This window comes from Gymnogyps californianus, chromosome 16 (assembly GCF_018139145.2).
Source record: "Gymnogyps californianus isolate 813 chromosome 16, ASM1813914v2, whole genome shotgun sequence".
In the NCBI taxonomy this organism is placed as follows: Eukaryota; Metazoa; Chordata; class Aves; order Accipitriformes; family Cathartidae; genus Gymnogyps; species Gymnogyps californianus.
The window spans coordinates 12,286,461-12,308,418 of record NC_059486.1 but is presented as its reverse complement, the minus strand read 5'-3'; the positions used below and the strand labels follow the sequence as shown (position 1 = coordinate 12,308,418).

At 46.5% G+C, this 21,958-nt stretch overlaps 1 protein-coding gene and 5 non-coding genes across 6 annotated transcripts; 1 reads left to right on the top strand and 5 right to left on the bottom strand.

Moving 5' to 3' along the window:
- Positions 1-341: 341 nt before the first annotated feature.
- On the bottom strand, positions 342-413 carry TRNAA-UGC (transfer RNA alanine (anticodon UGC)). Its single transcript has one exon. It is a non-coding gene; the product is annotated as a tRNA-Ala (tRNA).
- Positions 414-813: 400 nt separating this feature from the next.
- On the bottom strand, positions 814-885 carry TRNAD-GUC (transfer RNA aspartic acid (anticodon GUC)). Its single transcript has one exon. It is a non-coding gene; the product is annotated as a tRNA-Asp (tRNA).
- A 243-nt stretch (positions 886-1,128) lies between these two features.
- TRNAF-GAA (transfer RNA phenylalanine (anticodon GAA)) lies at positions 1,129-1,201 on the bottom strand. Its single transcript has one exon. It is a non-coding gene; the product is annotated as a tRNA-Phe (tRNA).
- A 433-nt stretch (positions 1,202-1,634) lies between these two features.
- TRNAD-GUC (transfer RNA aspartic acid (anticodon GUC)) lies at positions 1,635-1,706 on the bottom strand. Its single transcript has one exon. It is a non-coding gene; the product is annotated as a tRNA-Asp (tRNA).
- Positions 1,707-1,950: 244 nt separating this feature from the next.
- Positions 1,951-2,022, top strand: TRNAA-UGC (transfer RNA alanine (anticodon UGC)). Its single transcript has one exon. It is a non-coding gene; the product is annotated as a tRNA-Ala (tRNA).
- A 1,483-nt stretch (positions 2,023-3,505) lies between these two features.
- Positions 3,506-21,897, bottom strand: DHX37 (DEAH-box helicase 37). The gene is made up of 27 exons (XM_050906845.1): positions 21,792-21,897; positions 20,873-21,042; positions 19,681-19,793; positions 18,596-18,923; positions 17,716-17,864; positions 16,839-16,931; positions 16,253-16,349; positions 15,749-15,862; positions 14,907-15,008; positions 14,287-14,401; positions 13,805-13,900; positions 13,108-13,184; positions 12,221-12,359; positions 11,884-11,960; positions 11,061-11,293; positions 10,514-10,625; positions 9,817-9,923; positions 9,221-9,409; positions 8,968-9,092; positions 8,564-8,680; positions 8,268-8,440; positions 7,755-7,869; positions 7,182-7,319; positions 6,729-6,823; positions 5,585-5,658; positions 4,515-4,612; positions 3,506-3,910 (listed from the first exon to the last, which is right to left on the bottom strand). Exons 1-27 carry the CDS (start codon positions 21,895-21,897, stop codon positions 3,828-3,830), a joined length of 3,435 nt encoding a protein of 1,144 aa, XP_050762802.1. The 3' UTR covers positions 3,506-3,827.
- Positions 21,898-21,958: the final 61 nt, after the last annotated feature.

Here is a 21,958-nt window from a genome sequence, read left to right as displayed (position 1 = left end):
TGGGGTGGAGAGGTGTCAGGCAGGGCTGGCAGGCCAGCGTCCCCCTGCATTTCAGGGTTTGGTGCTTCCTTCCTCCTTTCGGGCTGCTCTGCGTCTGCAGGGCCTTAGTGTGGCAATGAAATACCCAGAGAGACATGAGAATCTGGTGTGTTTGCATAGTCCTGAGGAGAACCAAGTCACAAAAAAAAAAGCCATTTTGTGCCAATGGGAAACTGCCACCGTGGGCCTTTTTGGGCAGCACGTTCACGGTGCACTTTTCTGTTGTTTAATGTGACATGGTAACTTTAACCCCGGATAAAAATACATCACGCGGGGGGGAAAAAAAAAAGGAGAGCCTCTCCTGGAGATGCCGGGGATTGAACCCGGGACCTCATACATGCAAAGCATGCGCTCTACCGCTGAGCTACATCCCCCTGCCCCGCGCTGCCCGCCCTGCCTGGCGGCCAGGTCCGTCCCCTGCCCGTGCTGCGGCGGCAGCCGCGCCTTCCTTCGCCGATGTGATGGCGGGGAGCCGGGAAGCGGGTGTACGCGGGGAAGGGAGGGCAGAGAGGTGCCTGGGCGGGGACGGCACCCCGCGCCGTGAGGGGACACGGGCAGCCATGTGCCTCCCAGGCTCGGGATCGGGCCGTGAGCGGTGTACGGCCGTGTACAAGGCTAGGTGTGAACTTCAGGCAACTCTTAAAAGCACGGGAACGCTCTGGGTTCGCACACACAAAACTGTGCTTTTTTTTTTTTTTTTTTTTTAATTTCTCCTTCGAAAATGAAAAATCCGTGCCGGAAGAAAAAATATAACACTACAAAAATTCATGTGATCTCCCCGTCGGGGAATCGAACCCCGGTCTCCCGCGTGACAGGCGGGGATACTCACCACTATACTAACGAGGACGACCTGGCGGTTTTTCCCGGCGGGCCGGGCCATGCCCGAGCACGCGCCGCTGGGCAGGGCTCCACTGCAGCCGCCCCCCCCGCGGGGAAGCGGTTCCTGCCGCAAAACTCCGACACGCGTGAGCGCCTGCGGTGACGCCCGGGGCAGCCGCCTCTAGCCCGGCGCGGGGACCGCAGACCCGGCCCCCGCTCCGCTCGGCGGCAAGAGGACCCGCCGTCATCACGGGTGGAAGAAAAAGGTTCTGCCGAAACCCGGGATCGAACCAGGGACCTTTAGATCTTCAGTCTAACGCTCTCCCAACTGAGCTATTTCGGCCGTTAGGAGCCCCCACACTGGCCGCGGATACGACCCCGCCCAGCGCACCCGTGGGTTTCACCCACGCGGCAGCAGCGCCCGGCTCCCGGGGCGTTCAGGGTTTCCCCCCCTCCCTTCGCACTGCGTTCCACCCCCCCCCTCCCCCGCAGGGCGGGCATGGGACCCCAGGCAACCCCCCCCAAACACCAGCAGCAGCGGCGGGGTGCTCAGAAAGCGGCCTGGGAAGAGCGGCAGACCCCGATCCTCCTCCCCTGGCACAAAAAGCAGCTCTGCCTGCTTTACCTCGCCCCCCCCCCGGCTGCCCCCGCGCGGGGGGGGAGGCGTGTCACACGCCCCTCGCCCGCAGGCCCCGCGGTTCCACGTTCGCGTTACAGACAAACCCCTGCGCGGGGCTCGCCCGGGAAAACCGGCAGCCGGGGGCAAAATAAAGGGCCTCCCCGTCGGGGAATCGAACCCCGGTCTCCCGCGTGACAGGCGGGGATACTCACCACTATACTAACGAGGACGAGCACATAAAGAGTTTTTCCCGCCTTCCACTATAAGGACGCGGCCGCTGCCCGCAGCGCGGGACCCGACCCGAGCAAAGCCGCGCGCAGGCCCCGCGCTGCTCCCGCAGACGCTGCCGGATCCGCAGCGCAACGCGGGGCTGCGCGGCGCGGAGGAGGCGGCGCGGAGCGGCCCGCTCGGTGGGCCTGACGTGCGGCTTGCGGCATGTCTGTATGTGCTGTGCAAAACAGCCGCTGCAGCGAGGGGATGTAGCTCAGTGGTAGAGCGCATGCTTTGCATGTATGAGGCCCCGGGTTCAATCCCCGGCATCTCCACTTGTTTTGCCCCCCCGCCCTGGGAAGCCGGTTGTTTTTGCTTTCCTCTTGCGCAGTTTCCCAAAGAAACCGGAATTTGTAAACTGGCTCGATATTTTCCTTTTTTTTCTTCCCTCCCATAAGCACAGAGCACTTTGCAAACTTCTGCTGCAATTCTTGCTCGAGAAAGGAGCCCAGCCAAGAGCTCACAGCACCTTCCTGCCTGTGGTTATTGCTAACCACTACAGCGCTGCAGCATTTACGTTACAAACACAGAGCTACAACAGGCTATTTTCCTTCTCCCTCAAAACTGAAAGTTGCCGTTTCATCAGCATTAGATATTTTTAACACTTACTTGTGCCCTGGCCTGCAGCCCCTGCAGTGCGTGGCAGCAGTGGGAGCAGTGGGTGCGTGCATCCAGCCTTTTCTGTGGTTGGATCACACCAGCTTCCTCCAGAACATGTGGACAGGAGGGTCACTGCCCACACCTCCTCATCCTGCAGTGTTACACGCAACAGCAAATTAACACAGTGTGAGCACAGGGTTTACCAAGAGGAAAAAGTTTAGGCAAAGGATAAGGTAAACTCAGGCTGTACCATTTTCTTCTGGGACTACCACAATTTCTTGCTGCAAAATGAGCAGATGGCATGGTTAAAGTCTGTCCCGTTTCCTAAAAGCTGCTGCATTCCCAAAAGTGCTCCAGCCTGTAAAATGCAGGAGCACCAGGCTACACAAAACAGTACTGGCAAACGACGTGGCACAGCAAAGGCAACCAGGAGAATTGTGTGCTTGCAGCACCAAGCCAGGTATGAGGAGAGATTTGAAAAAAAAATTATTGAAAGCTAGATTAATGGAAACTCTGAACTCATGGCAAACTCCTAAAGAAGCAAGAAAAGAAGTGTTAGGACTGCACGGGGTCTGGCTGGGCTGGAGTTGCTTTCTTCATAGCGCCCATACGCTGCTGTGTTTTGGATTTGTGACTAAAACTGTTGATAACACCCCAGTGTTTTGGCTGTTGCTGAGCAGTACTTGCACAGCCTCAAGGTGTTCTCTTTTCCCCCCCCTCTGCTTCCCCCATGAGCAGGCCGGGGGTGGGCAAGATGTTGGGAGGGGACACAACCAGGAGAGCTGACCTGAGCTGGCCAAAGGGATAGCGCGTGCCGTACACTGTCATGCTCGGATACCGGCTGGTCATCATGTCAGAGGTGGTGAGCGATCACCTTTGCAGCGTTTGGATTTCTTTTTTGTCTTCTTCCCTTCGCTAATTAAACTACCTTTATCTCAAACTGTGAGTTTTCTCACTTTGGCGCTTCCTGTCCTGCCGGAGGGATCGGGAGTGAGCGAGCGGCTGTGTGCTGCTGAGCTGCTGGCCAGGGTCAACCCACCACGAGGACCAAAGGTTCAGTCTGCATTTGGATCTGCAGTTACGCACGAGGAAGGGTCCACAAAGGTCTGAAATTCTGCTCATTGCAGCATCCCACAGAGAAAACATTTCTCCCATCCAAACCAAGAACTATACGTATTTATTGTAGTCCATATGACTAATATAGTCCAAAGAGAAACTTCAGATTAAAAAAAAAAAAATCTGTAAAATACAATGGATAAAATTATCCAAACGTTAATATTACAAAATACCAGCGAAACAGCTGGTAGGGCTTCTGGGAACACAGAGGGCTTCCCAGAAAACCAGAATAACACCCAGTTCGCTTACAAAAAGGTATCGCTAAGAGTTAGCAAGTCCATCTGTGTCATCAGATTTCCAAGGAAACCCAAGCTCTCAAAACATCTTGGAGAAAAGGAGTCCATCAAGAACAGAGTCAGGCACTTCACAGTGCTACTGGTGGCCACTTCTTGGCTAGATCATCATGCATAGCTTCGGGGATCCACTGACAATAGGCTGCGAGCAAATCTGGAATGCAAGAGAGGAGCGATTAGACAGCTATGGGAGTCAGGGACTGGAGCGGTTTTGCTGGAAAGATGAGGTCCTGTGGCATCACCCTGCTCACAGGCTGAGAGCAAGAACCAACTTTCCATCACTGGGACAGTGTTGGAGCTTGGACACCTGCATGCAGATATAAAAGTATCAAGTATGGGAGAATTACTGTGAAAGCCGTCACTGCATCACTTTGCTGCTGCTTCTATAAAGAACTCTTATAATCTAGTACTCTAATATTGAACAAAATCCATTTTACCTGGGGAAAAAAAACATTTCCTGTATGCACTGACAGTACCATCCAATATTTCAAAAGCCCAAACCAAACATTTCAACTGTGGTTAGAACTACAGAAAAAAAATTCTTAAAATACAAATAAATTTTGCTTTCTAAAGCACAAGGAACTCCAGTTCTTCACAAGAACCAAACACAGAGCATTACTGTTTCTGGTAAGAAAATAGCAAATATCTGGAGCTTATCGAGTGAAATCGTCTATTTTTTAAATTATAATTCAACGGTGCTCGAGGTACTACAAAGTCTGCGCTGATATGACTAATAATTAAGCAAGCAGAACACTTACATTTAGGATTTTTCTTCCATGCAGCCAGTAAAGCATCGCGATTATCACAATTTTCTGCAACCAGAGCCTGCAGGAGAGCTTCTGTCCTGGGCTGCAGTCTAAATCGGTCCAAAATAAAATGGTGCGATAAACCAATGTTCATTAGCACAGTTTAGCGAAGTGTTACAGCATTCAGCTTACCTTTCTGAATTCATACTCTTAATATTTTTAAAAGGCTACATATAGATGTAGAAACACATGACCTCTGGATACAGAGAGATGTCATTGGCTCAAGAAAGTTCACTAGAAGTAGTTTGCTCCCCCCACCACAACTTTTTGTTGTTAAAAGAAGTAGCAGGTTGCTCTTGTTGCTGACAGCATGAAGTTGTCTGCCATGCAGCTGCATAGCACATAGTAAAGCAAAAAGGAATCCACAGGTCCCATGCTGAACTCTGAATTGACTAAAAAAGGAAAATACTTTGTAATTGTGGGACCCTCCGATAACAATTAGTGACATCAGTCACTTTTAACAAAGTCTTTCAAAATCCTTGCATCTATCAACTCCATGAAATCTCATAGAAAACTCAGAGAAAGGTTATTTTGGTAACCAAGAGAGGACATGGGGGGGACAGCAAGGGAAGCAATAGCTGACAGTCCTTTTGAGGGTCACAGTTCTTTAAATGTAACCAAAACCACAAGAAAAACATGGTCTGTTGGAAACATGTTTTTGAAAAGAAATAAAGACAGTGTAATTGGCCAAACTGCAAAGAAAAGCAAGGAAAGTAGTAGTGCTCACCTGACAGTTTCTTACATGTGTGAGCAATTTCTTTGTATGAAGCAGCCCGCAGAGGTCAGTGTGACCAGCGGGCTGCTGTGTGCTTCCGTACTGCCCTTACAATCACCCAGTTCTCTTGAGACACCATTTTTCTTGGCAAGAAAACTCATTTTCCTCTCCCTGCAGCTACAGCCTAGATCACTATCTAAAACAGCCTTCCCAGCACTGATTTTTTTTTTATTTTTACTTTTTTTTTAAAGGAAATTAAAAGTGTTCGGTGGAGACGACAAACTTAAGTTTGTTTTTAACAACTTACTTGGACCATGTCTTCAGCATTATGAGGGGACTGGACAGCAGACACCGGCTATAAGAACGCAACTTTTCAATGACCTGGAAGATTTGTTATAACAAGTATATAATGAACAAGGTAAATGAATTGTTCTGTGGAGCCAATCATCAATGAACTTGGACTGCTATAGATTTCCATCCCGTATCCTCTTACCATCTCTCTCCCATCCATGTCTCCATACCAGTCTTGTTGTGAGACTGGCTTGCTAGATGACTCTTGTGTCTCAGAATGGACAAAGACACGAGCTATAGCTTTTTTCCTTTGCAAAAACAGGACTTAAATTTGGGGGTCTCCTTCACCCAAATGCTGATTTTCATGCTGTTTCATATTTTAAAGATACCTTCCTGTCCTGGTTTCGGCTGGGACAGAGTTAACTCTCTTCTTAGTAGCTGGTACAGTGCTGGGTTTTGGATTTAGTGTGAGAATGATGTTGATAACACTCTGATGTTTTAGTTGTTGCTAAGTAGCGCTTATCTTAAGCCAAGGACTTTCCAGTTTCCCATGCTCTGCCAGCAAGCAGGTGTGCAAGAAGCTGGGAGGGAGCAGAGCCGGGGCAGCTGACCTGAACTAGCCAAAGGCGTATTCCATACCATGGAACGTCATGCCCAGTATATAAACAGGGGGGAGTTGGCCAGGAGGGACGGATCGCGGCTCTGGCATCGGTCAGCGGGTGGTGAGCAACTGCATTGTGCATCACTGTTTCCCCCCCCCCCCCTTTTTTTTTGTTATATTCCTTTTCATTACCATTATTATTATTATATTTCATTATTACTATTGTTAGTATTATACTTCAGTTATTAAACCGTTCTTATCTGAACCCATGAGTTCTCCCTTCTTTCCCGATTCTCCTTCCCATCCCACCGGGAGCAGGGGGGGGACACACACGGGACGGGGAGTGAGGGAGCGGCTGTGTGGTGCTTGGCTGCTAACTGGGATTAAACCACAACGCTTCCCCACCCCACCAACTGCAGCAAACTCCTCCAGCCACCAGCAAGTTATGAGGCGTGGGCACGCACACAAAGAAAGAAGCCACAAGGCTCATCTCCTTCAAAAACTGGGCTAAAAACTTATTGCTAACATCTGGGAAGTAACGCAGCTGGAACACACTTACTTTTCCTTCAAGCAGGAACCTGGCGAAGTATTTGTAGCGATCAATACCTTCTGGGTAATCAACCTCCACAGCAGGGAGCTGCCAGCTAACTCGATCTGGAAAGAAAGATCACACCGAGTCTCCTAAATGCTCAAAGAGGAGGGAACATTTCCAAGGGAGATGCGACAACACAGGGCCTAAGAGAAGTGGAGAGGATACTGCCACCACCCAGCCAGCCTTGCTCCTTCACAGGGGGAGCAGATGGGCATAAAATGCCCATGCCAATGGGAAGATGCTGATATTTAAATGCTACGAATCCCACGGAGCTACTCAAACCACTGTTAAGCTCTTTGAACAGTCCAAGCTGAGCTTGACCTTTCTGGTCTGCTGACAGTCTTGTTAAAAGCAGCACTGCAATAACTATAGAGCAGCTCTCGGACAAAACTACTGAGTGACATTTTTCAAGACACTTACAAAAGACACTTGGTCTGTGACACCGAATTCGGCCTGTTTCGGGGCAGTAAGATGGAGGAGGATTTTCCAGAGGCTTCCCAAAGTGGCAGTACGGCGGCAGCAGGGCAGGAATCCACTCGGGTTCAACTGCAGACACACCTTAGGAAGGGAAATCACACACCTGAATGCAGGCTTGCTGCCAAGGGCCGCCACTCGCTAGCACTCCCATGAGTACAGTGCATGGTCAGGATCTCACCTCCACGGATTTACTTGTATCTCATTTTTCAAGTCAACTTTTTAATGTTCTTCTGTTCAGAGACCAGCAATAGGTAGCTATTGCTGACAAGGATGGTGCAGAGCAGCTATTTCAAAAGCCGAGCTTTGCTCCAGCCAATTCTGCTAGACAAAGAATAAACCAGGCCAATTTTTCCCCTGATCCAGATCTAGAAAGCATAAAGATCCAAATCCCAGGAAGCACGACCACTCTGTAAGGAGAGCGCTCAGTCACCGCAGCAAGGGAAACACTCTGCTAAGGCATTTCTGAATTCCTCACCATACCTGCAGAACCTCCTGCAGGGACCGCAGCAGCCTCACCTTTCATATACAGTTTTGTAGTCTCAACGATTTCTTGATACACCACAAACTCTGGGAGCTGTTTGAAGAGGACTGAGCTTGGATGGATGAACACTGGGTCGTCCAGGAGAGCAGTCTTTAAGAAAGCACAGAAGATTGAAGCAGAGTAAGACGAATTACTGGCAATCCAATTTCTTGATTGCATCAAATTTCAGTCTCTCTCAGATGTACATTTATATGGTTTCCTTAAGTGATGGAGGTTTTTAATAACCCCATAATTTTCTGCTTCACCTTCTCTGGAGACATCAAGCACTTTGCAAGATGGACTAATGCTACTTCTTAGCTTTTCTATAACAATTCCTACGTGAGGACTGGGAAATTGCAACAATGGAAACTTAAATTCCATGGAGAAAAGCTGTAGAAAGTCAGCACACGCGGCCCCAATGTTACATCCAGCCAGAAGCCCAAGCTTTGCACAAGAGCGTCTTTCTGCCACACAGGGGAAGAGGAATTCAGTCAAATCAAGCTGTTTACCTTGTAGGCATTTTTCCACTTGTCATCTAGGAGCTCTTCTGCCTGAACCCTTCGGGCAACGTGATCCCCCAGCCCTGCCAGCACAATCTGTCTCAAGTAAGTTGCTTGAGCTTCTGTTGGGGGCTTCATCTTTGGATCAACATAGAGACCAGCATCAGTGCAGACCGAGTTCACTGCGGGGGAAAAAAGGTGAGTTAAGATTCAATAGAAAAAAAAAGGTTGCAACAAACAGCCCAGTTGATTTGTCACCCCGCGAAAGAGAATAAACACGGCGATTCCTCTCAAAACCCGCCTACCTGCTGTCGTCAGCTGCCCTCTCAAGCGCCTGATTTCCAGCATGGCTTTGTATCGGAGCCCATTTTCTTCACAGAATTTACGAGTACACCCAGCATATTCACAAGCCCCCACTGCTCCTGGAAGTAAACAGTCGGGTGGAGAACACGACTTAGCTGACCAGTTCTCCTAATTAAACCAACTGTGGGACAGTACTGTCATAGTCAGCATGTGCGTATCACAGTTCCCACTCGTCATTAGCCTGGGATGCTGGCAGGCTGCCCAGAGAACAGCCTAGAAAATATACGGCTGGACTTAGTCCTACAGCACGAGGATGCCTTTGGTTGTATAAAGCTGAGAGCTCAGGGTGACAGGGAGGAGAACAGAATGGAAGTTAACAGTACAGGGAAATCGCGGTCTGCAATACCTAACATCACCATGAGGTCTCCTAGTTTTTGCATCGGCCCCTGCCCAGCCCAGATCCTTTGCATCTGTAAAAGCCTTGCTTTCTTCCCCTTCAGTTTCGCCGTCTCCTCCTCACTTACTGCTGGCCTAAAAGAAACACAAAACAGCAGAAATGAGTATTGTGCTTACATGCAGCGGGGCCTCAACGTAAGAGAGGCATCAGCTGTGACAAGGTGATGTATCCTGTAAATAGGATGTCAGGCTAACTCACTTACCTGTCAAACTCTTCAAAAAGCTCCCGGACGGTCATTGCAGACACTATGGTAATGGTGTATGGTAGGCAGTCGTGCTGCCTGCTTAATGCCAACATCTTCGCATAGCGGGGGGCTACAGGAAAAGTGGCCATTATTCTGCCCAGGGGACTAATAGGGCAACTCAGCTTTGCTGCCAGCTGCTGCTTCAGCCTGGGGGAGGAAGAGAAAAGTCATGTAATGATGTAACTTCTGCATTAGAACAAGTCTGTGTTTCTGGTTTTGGCAGCCCAATTAATTTGATGTGTTTTCTCAGATTCTGTTTTGTGCTGGTCCCAAAGGCTGGGGGAAAGATTCCTCTTCCTCACGCAGCTCCCACCTGCCCTGCATGGCACACTCCTAGCATAGTCCTTCCCTGCCCAAACACACCCAGGGCCAGTAAAACAAACAGAGGTGAACCAGAGACTGTTAAAATGAAGCCAGTCTGTGTACAAAAGCACACCCTCAGATGCGAGGGCTGAGATCGAAAAGCAGGCGGGAGGACAGCAGTGCCCACTGCCTCGACAGTGGAGGCCGAGCAGCAGTGCCGGGAGGAACTTTGTGGGGGACCACAATGTTACCTTCCCGTCATAGGGGGTTCCTTCAGGGCACCGAGGGCTATCAGCAACTCCTCAGCTGCTGCAAGTGCTTCTGCTGGAGGTGGTGTTGGGAACGGGAAGTTGATTACCTGCGGACACCAAGAGAAAACGCCTCTCAGTACATCATTGACACGGCTCCCACTGAAAAACAGTCTGAATGCAGTAAGAAGTCCTGAAAGGGTGTGAAACCTTCCCCTCTGGTTACATATACCAAAGAAAAGCATTTAGGATGTCTGCCAGGAGGGAGAGGAAACGACATATAATGGGAGGAAACACTTAGAACAAAAACATTAGGAAACAGGAATACCAATGTCACCCTTAGCTGCCACTGACTCCAGGCACCGCCTAGGGCAGGCTGCTTTAAGGTCTAACTTTAAGTATTGTGCTTTCTGAAAGCGCTCAAGTATCTCCAAAACACAAACCCTGTTTGGACAGGGTTTTTTCACTAGTAAGTATATAAGAAAGCTCTTATTACCTGAACAAACACGTCTGTTAAGGCCTGGTGGAATTCATAGCAGCTTCTGCAATTTGCAGAACCAAAATCAAGTCGCAGGATCCTAATTTCTAACGCAAGGCACAGCCTCAAGCAATGATGATAAAAGACATCTGTGTTTGTTTCTGGCTCCTAGGGGCAACCAGTTTAATGAGCACTGTAGTACAAAGCCAATTTACACCTCACCTTTTCTATATTTAATGCCTTCATTTGCAGAATCAAGTCTTCTACTGGTCGCTTTGTTATTTCTGGAGCAGAAAATTTCTCGAAGTCCATGAAGACTGCTGAAGAGTATAACCTAGTGGACCAGAAGTGCTGCTTAGAGACTTAAAAGAAATCTTAACTCAAAAGATATGCATGAAAAATCGGCAAGGGATTTAAAAAAAGGCAGCTGTGGGTACTGTTTACGTAACCAGGTAATTATTCACATGGTTGGAGCATACCGCCTTATTCACAAAAAATTGACTTGGCTTGGAGTGGAATCCATGCTAATCTGGCCACCAAAAAAAGGGTTTTCTGCAAGAGAAAGGCCCCTGAGAAGCCAAACTGTCAAATCAACATCACCAGTGACAGTTCACGTTTGGCTTGAAAGAAGAGCAGACAAAACCAAAACGTTTCATGCAGAACTAGGTCCTTGTGAAAGGGGCAGCAGGACGAGGGAAGCTGTCAAATTCACACTGATGCTCATTGGGCTTTTTGTTTCTCCTAACCCTCTCCACGGCAGCTAGCTAACCTGTAACAGTGCCCTGGTTCCGTCCGACCAGCCCGACCTGCCCGCTGGTTAGCTGAAGCTTGAGATATCCAAGTGACTCTGAAAGACGAAACCCCAGTAATTTTGTCGTAGAAACGTTTCTTGACCTTTCCACAGTCAACCACATATTTGATGCCCGGGATGGTAAGTGATGTTTCAGCCACGTTGGTGGCTACAACACACAATCTAGTGCCAGGAGGTGGAGCCCTGAATACCTACAAGAAACAGATGGGCACGTGAGATGCACTGCCAACAACAGCAAAAAGACAGGCAGTCAACTTGGATGGGTTACAAAGGGATGACAAGGCATATGGCATTGCAGGTGAAACCCGAGAGTGAAACCAAAGACTTAACTCTTTGTCTCCAGCTCTGGAGCTCTCTGTCCAGCTCAGTTAATCCCTCAGAAACATCCACAGGGGCTCCAGGTGGAGCAGACACCAGCGTTGAGTCGTATTTAGAAATACTGCTGCCACCTCCAAAGCCCAAGAGGGAATGCAAGAATTTGTATGAACTGCCTGTTGGCAGCGGGATCCTGACATACCGCGGGGCCATGACTAATTTTAACATGCTGCAGGACTGCCACTTTTCATCTCTCCCAACCCGCTGAACTGGCACATTAGGGAGATCCCAGCCCAAGCAAGGCCTGCTCCGATCCCATCCCAACTTGCCCATTGGGCCACTCAAGCCTGCCTGCTGATGGATAGGCCAAGATGGAAATTTTAACTCACAAAGTGCATGTGACTTTAGACAATGATCACGCATATCTATAAGGATCATTTACTCATTGTGACAATAAATCCTTTACCTTTGCTTGTTTCTCTGGTGCTAGCAAAGAATACAGCGGGAGCACATAGAGTGGAAGGGACGAATCAGATTTCTCATCTGTGAAGAAACAAACCAACATTGTTAAATACACGGCAAGTCAACTTCCAGCCTTAGTCCCAACAATGTCTTCAGAAGCACCACTTCACTTAAAAGCAGTGAAGTATTTGGTACAAAGCTGAAGCTGGAAAATCTCAGTAGCTTTTCCATGACACAGGTCTGCTGTGTTATCACACCAGTTTAGTAAAGGACAACTAGCTTATGTCGCACATTTCACAGCTAACAGGAGATACCAAATTTTTATTTTGTAAGTGCCAAACCTTCTTCTGAGTCTCCATCTCCTAAATCAAGGTCAATATCAGATCCTGCAATATCATCATCGGTTTCAGCGTCTCTGTCTTCATCTCCTTCATCCACTGGTACAACCGAGTAATTGTCCAGATCAATTTTGGGGAGTGTCTGAGAAAGACAGGAAAGACAACCACAGAGCATTAAGGGGGAGACACAAACAGCACTTTTTATTGCTTTGAAAGCAAAGCTGAGCGCTTACTCCCAACATTTGTTGACCTGAAGGCGACAGAGGGATTGAGAGATTTCATTTGTATTTTAAGGCTGAGGTTCAGCACTTGGTAACTGTGAGAGGCAGGGGGGAATAACCAAAGTATTTTAAACAGCATTTTGTGCTGAGCCAAGCTTCTTCACTTGGAAGGCAGTGGGAAAGGGTAAAATTTCTTTACTTCAGGCCCCTTCAGCTACCAGGATCCAATGTCAGTGGACGGTATGTCTATAACATCAAGATCTCCTGCTAACAAAGCGCATGTGGGACTCAGGTGGAAGCCAAAGGCTACCCTTCGTCACAGATGCATTGGTCTCAATTTTGGGTAACAAACGGCGAGATGAGGAGCAGCCCTGGAGCCAGCAAGTCTGGAACGCCTTCCATTAAAGTTTTAATAGTCAGTACTCAACCGAAATCAACCTCCTGCCCATAGTATCCAGGGACACATTTTAGCACTCTGCTGCTCATAATGCAGCAGTTACCAGTGTAGGCAGTATTACTGGATTTCCTGAGGGGACATATGTAGGCTATAAGGCTTCATGCAAGTCTAAACCAGCCTGGTAAGAAACACAGCTACACAGGAGTACTGTTTTGCAGGGAGGTACCTGCTCCTTCCTGTCTCTTGGAGGAATTCTAGCCATCACACATTACCATAACTTTCTTCCGCTTCCTCGATTTCTTAAATTTTCTGATTTCTTCCACTGATTCTTCTTTGGCATCATCTCCTCCTACAAAAACAGCCAGTGGAATTACTGTTAGCTGAGCATGCTTTCCTCTCAGAAAAGGTAGTAGGGAGAGTCTGGTCCCACTCCCATCTTTCTGGGGATTCAAAAAGTGTCACAGTGTGAAAGAAGCAAATAGTCACATCAAAGGCAGAGGGGACAGGGATGACACACAAGTTTAACGTCGTAATTCCATTTAGGAACCATACAGAGGATCGACAGCAGCACACATAGCAACTGTATGCCTTGAGGTTTAGGAGACGATTAGCTGAGCTATATTAGAATTTGAGTTTCTAAAGTCATCTTGGGAAATTCCACTATCCTGAAAACAAACAGCCACCAACAAGCAGCAGCATTTCCACTTTAATTCACAACTAACAGAGTAAGTGAAGAAATGCAATGGATTCTGGGGAACTGGAAGGGATCATACACGTAAACCTTTTCCCCAAACTCAAAACAGCACAAACTTAACAACCAGTCATCAAAATCATCCACATTGAGCCCTTTCCCCAACCCTTGTTTTTTCGTTTTTTTAAATAAAAGCTCTTATTTTTTAGGTGCAAAGTAAGCTCATTTCTCAGTGAGATAAATTCAAAGTTTAACAGTCCTTTATTCTATAGCATTACCTGCAGTGTTGTTTTTTTGGAACGGAAAAGCTTTCCTTAGCCTTCTACAGAGAGAGTGAACTTCTGCCTGGCCTGTTAAAAACACCAAAATCCCACCTGTAAGAGAAGAAATCACTCTCAACCTCAGCATAGGTATTTCACCTTGGAAAGTTTCAGATCTCGTTCTTGACAAAAGACAGGTCGAATATATTGGGAAGTACCAAGGAGGAACAGGGTGTTTGACTGCATGTGTCTTCTACTAATCCCTCAAGAAGCATGCTAAAGTAACTGTGATTTAATTGAAGGGTAATTTTCATAAGAAAAACCTTCTAAGTAAAAGCACACAATACATCATTGCAGTCTCATGTTCAACTTACAAAAAAAACTCACCCCAAACCAAACAAAACAAAAAAACCAACAAAAACCTCCCCCAAAAAACTATCCAGAAAACTTTAGACATGTTAAGTGTAAAGAATTAGAGAGGTTCTCAGCAGTGACCTTACCTGAGGGCAACATTCGATGGATTTTACACACCTTTCTGAAGCACTCCCCACTGTAGTCATCTAGGGGGGTTTTCTTGTTAAAATGAACGGTTACAGGGAATTGCCTTGCATCTACCTAGAGAGGAAATACAAAAAAAGGGTTTGTTTGCTGTCATAACTCCAGCACAATCATTACAGCTTTCATGGGAGAACTAGAAAAGCTCACCCTGTATTTCTGTTCAGCTCTTGTTTTTGGTAACCTACAAAACACTGGACCTGCAGAAGTTATCAGTGTTGGCTACCCTGAACACCACAAAACCAAGCTAGAAACAAAAACTTTTCTCTCTTTCAGATCATCAACTCAGATTGAGGCTTTCTAGTTCTCCTGAACCATAACTTACAGTTTTTCAAGATAATCAGATTCTGCCGGGGCAGTTTTCTGATAAAAGTGGAAAGAAAAACACCAAGTCCCAAAAGAAACAATAGTCTAAATAAAATAACTATTTTAAAATTGATATCTGAAAGATTTCAGCACCAACTGGAAAGATTAGAGTGCCCCTATTTTTTAATTGGTTTTATAAAGGAAGCCCTCACTGTATTTCAGCCATTGCATCTGACGCAGATCCCAATGAGGACGATACCTGAATAACAGGAGGTGTAACAGAGAACAGTCTGTTGTTATCGGTGAAATCTTCAACACGAAGGGTGGCCGACATGACGATCAGCTTCAGCGGCAGCCCCTTCTGCAAGGACACAAACGTGTTATTCTGTGCCTGAAAGCAGGCGGCAGGTAAGCTACACAGCACACAAACCCACAGCTATTAGCCGGACTGGATACAAGTTTCTGCACCAAAGCACTCAAAATCTAAGACGACAAAAGCACTCTGTCAAGTGACAGAGGATACACACAGCTTCAAATGCGACGTGTCTTAAAATACACAAAAACCCACGCTGGCAATCCTGATGCTGACAGTGACCTGCCTTTAAACCACTGCATTCTCTCTCCATCCATAAGTAAAACAAACACAGATGCCAAGCACTGCCCTGCGGTCCACCAGCCTCGGCCCTCAGCATCGCTCAGGACCAAACACTTCATGATGTCTGCCCTGAAACTTCTCCTCCTAAGCACTGCCGTTGGCGGCTTATTCCAGTGCAACAGTAAGCATCTTGCTTTCTAACAGGCTGCTAATTTTAATTATTTACATGTGTCTCGTGGCACTGTAAGTCTAAAATTAATTGAATATTGCCTGAAAAGCTATCTGTTGGTACTGATATGCACTGTTTTTCCCCTTTTTGTAGGCTCTGTGTTTCTTCGATCATAGGGAAAGACAAACACGTTGTCTGAGTGTTATTTCATGGTTTCCGTCAGATTTCCATCAACTTCCACATTACACAGAGTCACTCCTCCCACAGAGCCTCTTCATGTCTAACAGCCTCCTCCCCAGCACATCTGCATCTAATACAGAAGTCCTGCTTCTCTTACCTTTTCACGAAGAGGCACGATGCGAGACAAGAGGCCTATCAAGATATCTGTGTACATACTCCTTTCATGGGCTTCATCAATAATAATGACTTTGTACTTTGAAAGCAGAAAGTCCTGAGAAGAGAGATGGATTTCACCACATGAAGCCTCACCCAAGGACATCTTTAAGTGAAGACAACCTACAGCTACGAAAACACTGACCCCCCCCATCCTCATGGCTGTAGCCTCTCCCACATATTTGAGCACAGTTTAATGTGTTTACCCTACACTAAGCAGCCTAGTCCCCGAGAGTCTCTTCCTTGCTCTCATTTTACACAGCAAGATAGATAACCTAACGTTTAGGGACTTGGGGAGGAATATAAAGGGTTGAGATGAAATACATCTCCGGTGCTGAAAGGGATTTTGCTTTGAAAGGTTGGCGACAAATCCACGCAAAGCAACTGGCCTCTCTTCCTAGCTATACAAAATACTTTCCTTTTTATAACACTGAGGACAGCAATTTACCTTCTGAATTTCTTTCAGCAGCACACCATCTGTCATGAACTTGATTTGTGTTTCATCTGTAACATTGCCTTCATATCGGATTTGATATGAAACCACTCTGTGAAGAAATACCGGGGTAGCCACAAGAAAAAGCACGGGGAGAAACAGAAAATTCTCATTCAGACCAGGAGGCAGCCTTCAGCCTAACTAAATTAAGACTTGATGCCAAGACAAGACAAAAAGCACACCATCAGCTCCCCAGAGCCTAGCACACACAAAATGCTAGAAGCTGGGATATACAGCAATGTCACTTTGAATTATTTCACTGTTATGGGACGCTTTCTCGTATGGAGACAAACTAGGACCACTTCCCACACACCATCTCCACAAAGCTCTCTCTAAAAAGTAACTTACAACCATTAGCAGCAACAAATCTGCGTATGTTTTTTTTATAGACAACCCCACAGAGGAGTTTATAAGCAACTTTCCCACAGTTCTTTGCCAAAGACTGAACAAGCAATGTGCAAGTCTTGATTTCAGCCCATGACATACACAGAGCATCTCAGCGTTATCTTCCTAGCAAGGTTTCAGCTTTTTTTCTCCTCACCTGTGTGACAAGTTCATTTCCGTAGCAACTCGCTGGGACATGGACACTGCAGCCACACGCCGAGGCTCGGTGATCCCAATAGTACCGTTTGAACTAAAGGGGTGAAGGAAAGAAAAGGAGGGGTTGTTTGGGTGCTTATTTTAAAGAGAGAAATGCTTAGAAAGATGACAACAGGATTTCTGCACAATGGCTCTAAATTAAGTATCACTTTTAGTTATGAAAAAGAGAGAAAGGAAGCTTTGGGATAACCCTTCTATGATAGGTGTATTGATCTGAAGATGCATGTACCACAGGAATTTTTTCCCCAAATGTTTTCTCTGTAATTCCAGCTCACTGAACTCCAGTTCCCCTGGAGATCGCTCTGGCAACAGGGTCCGTTTCAGAAGAAACTCAGGCTGGGGCAGCAGCAGCACAGAAGCTGGATGCATCTCGATGCAGCTCACAAGAAGCATCTTACGAGGTGCCCAAGCTTATCAATGTTACCAATAGTGCCAGATGAGCCACAGCTATTTTCAAAGACGTTCTTAAGAAATATACACCTTTTCTTGCAAAGGTAAAAACAAACCTCTGTAAGCAGAGGTTAAACTATGCGAGACGGGCAGACAATAAAGCCTCCCTGTGAAAAACAGGCCAGTGGCTTTGAAGGAAATTTTTACCTTAGAGGTTTCAAAAGATTGCTTACATGGAGAGACTTTTGCAAGTCAGTCTTACTCCCTTCAGATTTTTTAAAAGCCCATTCAACATGGCCACTACCACTGCACAGAAAAGACCAGGTTCAGTTCAGCCGTATCAGAAGAAAAGAAACAAAATCAGAAGTGACTGAGCTCAGCTTGAATTTTTCTAATTACATTTGCTGCATATAAAAGAAGACTCATACCTGGCATAGCCAGCTTCATAGAGAAACTGAGGTACTTGTGTGGTTTTACCGCTTCCCGTCTCTCCACAGATGATCACAATGGGATTCTCACTAATGGCTTCCATGATGACTTGCTCTTCGGCAAGGATTGGGAGCTTTAGTCTTGCTTCCTAAATAATATAAAACACATATTTTAGTTGCACTGTTTTGTCTCTCGCTCCCTTTTCGTTTTCCCCAGGATTGAGAACTGTTACCTTCCTCAGATTATAAAACCCACAAAAAGGAATTCTGCGAGCTTTGTGGCTCGAAAAGCTCTAAACCAGCTAATATCACACCGGCATGTCCAAGAACTAGAGTCATCAGAACAGCTTCCCAGAAAGCAGCTGGCAAGCCCTACACTTTAATCTGTGAAACTTCAGAGTTCCTTGAGTTTATTAATATAGCACTTCAAGGAAAAATTCATTTCACAACTCTCTCTCGTCTGTTCAGACACACGCAGAGCTTTTCCCATTTCTACAGAACGTCCTACCTACAGCAACCTATAGCAACAAAACTATCCAGCATAAGATACAGCATAATGGAGAGCTAAAAGTGACTTCACAAGGTTTTCCAGAGAAAAGCAATAAACGACTGCTAATAGATTCTACGTTTAAAACTAGAGACAAATGCTTAGATCCTAAAACAAAACTAGTTTTCCTTCTGCTAGATTAGACAGGCTTAAAGCTCAGACATGTACGTGTACAACTTGCCGGAACAAGGACCCTAAGTGCTCACATGCTGCCATGCAGTATTAGCAAGAGACACAAGACAATGCTATAGTGTCTGCAGGGACCTACTCTGATGGAAGAGAACATAATTTCCAACCCCCTTGATAAGCACTTTCCTGTTCACAGAGCCTCACCTGAATCTCAGGAGACCTGTCTACTGGAATGAAAACCGCAGGCTTGCAAGATGGTTTGTTGGAAGCTGTCTGGCAAACTGGCGCACTAGGACCAGCCGGCTGCTGGTTAGCCACTGCCTTCTTCACGCCCTCCTCTGGCTTTTCAGCAGTATTCAAATCACTGGCTGAGGACTTTTCAATTTCTTGTTTCTGCTCTTCCTTCTCCTCCTCAGAGCTACTGAGTTCTTCCTCAGGCTCCGATTCTGAATCTGAGCTGTGTCTTCTCTTGTTTGCACCACCGATGCTCCTGATCTTTTCAGGTACAGCAGTCCCTGGCTCCTGTATCACCCTAGAACAAAACACCAACACGTGAACTACATTTTGGTCAGCGCTCTCCAGGACCTCAAGCCAGACACATCTTCCTCTCAAACCAGAAAAGCTGCATCATCAAAAGTCACTGCCTGAGTCTGAACCCAGGTTTTACTCAAATAGGGAAAACTGCTACACCTTGGGTGTAGCGCAGCACGAGAAGACGTTACCCAGAGAGGTTAACCCAGTTCTCCAAGGATCTCCATTCTTGGAGGTTTTCACAACTCTGCTAGGTAAAGCCTTGGCTGACCCGATTGCTGGTTTCGTATCTAAGCTCGTTCTATACTGATATTTATTCATTTCTTCAGAAGACATCTTTGTAGTTTAATTTATTTCAACTTCTGCCAAAATGCAGCTCTTGATAAATTCAGTAACTAAGGATTGCATCAGTCAACGTTTTCCAATACAACAAAAAAGTAAATGTTTATCCACCAATTATGTAGTTTAGCATAATTTGTAAAAGTATGCAGATGTAATTGTCACCCACCTCGTCCCTTATGAAAGGGATGACCTAGTTATTTTAACTAACATCCTCTCAAGAAGATGTCAGTCAAACAAGAAAATAACTACCACATTATCAGATAAAAACAGAAAATTATTTAACTCCATCCATTCTGAAGAACCTGTATGCAGTAAGAAGGAAAAAAAAAAATAGATCAAGCAAAAAAAGCTAAGAAGGTTGCAAGTTTTCAACCACAGCGATAAACCAGAATGGTTCTTTCCAAATAACGCTTTACCTTTTAGTCTGATACATGCGCTCCCCAATACCCAGTTTGGAAGTAGTGTACAGAAGTTTCATTTCTGCCTCAGAAGCTTGGACCTCATTCAGCTTGCTCAGCAACTCAGCTCGCTATTTGGGAAAAACAACCAAAATCAGTGCTTATTTTCACCAGGAAAGATTTGCGCTTGAGTTTTAAAGGGCGTGCTGTCAAGTTGTAAAGATGTTCCTGCTGCTAACATGGTCAGTCGTCTCTGATGAAGATCTCAGCCCTGCACTAGAGCAAAAATAGAAATGCGGACTTGACCCTTCATCGCTGCAAGGAAAAGCTCAGCTGCACCCTTCAAACAACAGCGAAGAAGATGGATTTGAACTAAAATGCTGGAGCAATGGAAGCCTCCCTGCCACTCCCCCACGTGGGACACAGCGCTCGCAGGAGGTCAGACAGCCGCACTTTTAAACTACCTCCAAACACAGAGTTCATTTGTCAAAACCATTATTCAGACACTAAAACGAACAGGAGTTTCACCTGGAAAGCTTTTACAAAGACAGAAAAGCTCTATTCGCATACAGAAAATATACAAGAGCTGGAAATAAACATTTCAGAAGCACCGGCAGTAGCAGAGTTAGGGGTGCATCAAGCTTTGCATTTCGCAGCAGGACAAAGCCTCTCATACAATGTTTCACAGAATGCTTTTAAAACATAATGTCATTTACTTTGCTAGTGATGTACTTCACAACACTCATCTATTCAGTCAGGGTCAAAGAGAGAACGGGAACCAGGACCCAGAAATGATGTGTTCCTGCAACACCTGACCCATTGAGAGGGAGGGGAATGCTCTTCCCCACTAGAGTTACACTCAAGAGTCCATGGGTGGTGGCATGTTTTTGCCAAAACGCCCAGCAAAGGGATGGCTAATGCTGTTGTGACATCAACTCTGAAACTTCAGCATCTGCACGTCCTTGAGACGCCCCTGACAGTTCACATCCCGAAAACCGCTCGCTGGCACTGCAGAGCGGTCGCTCCACCTCTGGTTTTTGACACCAGCAACGCAATCGCATCACGTATCAGGGATTGCCAGAGTCACAGCGCAAGGCAAACCTCAACAGCTGCTTATTAACATCCACCTTTTCCATACGCTGATATTAAATTAACTTTATTATTTTAACAGAAGTCACAAAGCTGGAGTTACCAGCAAGCAGCAACATACCTGTTTTTTCTTTTCCTTCTGCTCTAAAACTTTCTGCAGGTTTTTCTTCTGTTTCTTGCTTAGGGGTTTCTTCTGTTGTTGCACAACACACGCTACTTTTTTCTTCTTTGCTTTTTTTGCTGGCAGGACCAGGGCATTACTTCCATCAATTCCCTTCAGCGTTGCTTCATCTGAAAGCACGTGTTTGATTATTCACCTGTGCCAGGTGGATTATTTTCAGCACACTGCCTAACAGGCTTATCACAAACCGTACTACATTTAGCTGTCTTAAACAAACACAACCCTCACCCCCAGCCAAAAAAAACCCCTACATCATCAGCAAGGGCAAAAGACCAAGAAACTGGGGACTCGATAACCCCGTGCTTACTATAGCCGTGAGGGTAATTTTCCTTGACTTTTGTAACATAATGAAATTTTTGCCTTTTTCTTTAATTCCCGCAGGGTCAGGGGGCAGCGGAGCAGCCCAGGACACAGCGTGTCTTGGCGTGATCCCGCAGCCTCCTGCCTCTCCCAGACAGAAGCAATTTTTAATACTAAAAATCCGTATGACTAAAGCTTGAATACTAAAAATAGTATAACAAACGTGGGGTTTTTTAAAGTAACATTTGAGGATGCAAATGCTAAACATATTTTTAGTAATTGCTTTAATAAGGAATTGCTTAAATGCAGTAATTGCTTCAACAGAGCTATCAATGCAAAGCCTATGCGATACTTTAAAATAACTTTAATACTTCCAATAAAAGTATAATAAAAATACAGTAAAGACATGGCAATAATGCTAATCTCAGCAACTCTACGGTCGCTTTAGCAACGTTAACAACAGCCCCAGTTCGCAATGACGAACATAACGCCTAGGAAGAGGAGAGCCGGGCCGGGCCGGGCGGCCCCGACACGGCGTCCGGGCCGGGGCCCGCCGCACCTCCCAGCTCCAGCGGCAGCTCCAGCGGCTCGGCGGCGGGCGGGGGCTGCGCGGTGCCCTGCGGCAGCCGCGCCTTCCAGTTGTGCCTGCGGCGCGCCCGGCCCATGGCGATGGCGGCGGCGGCGGGAACGGCCCGGCCCGGTGCTGCGCGGCCGCACGTGCAGCTG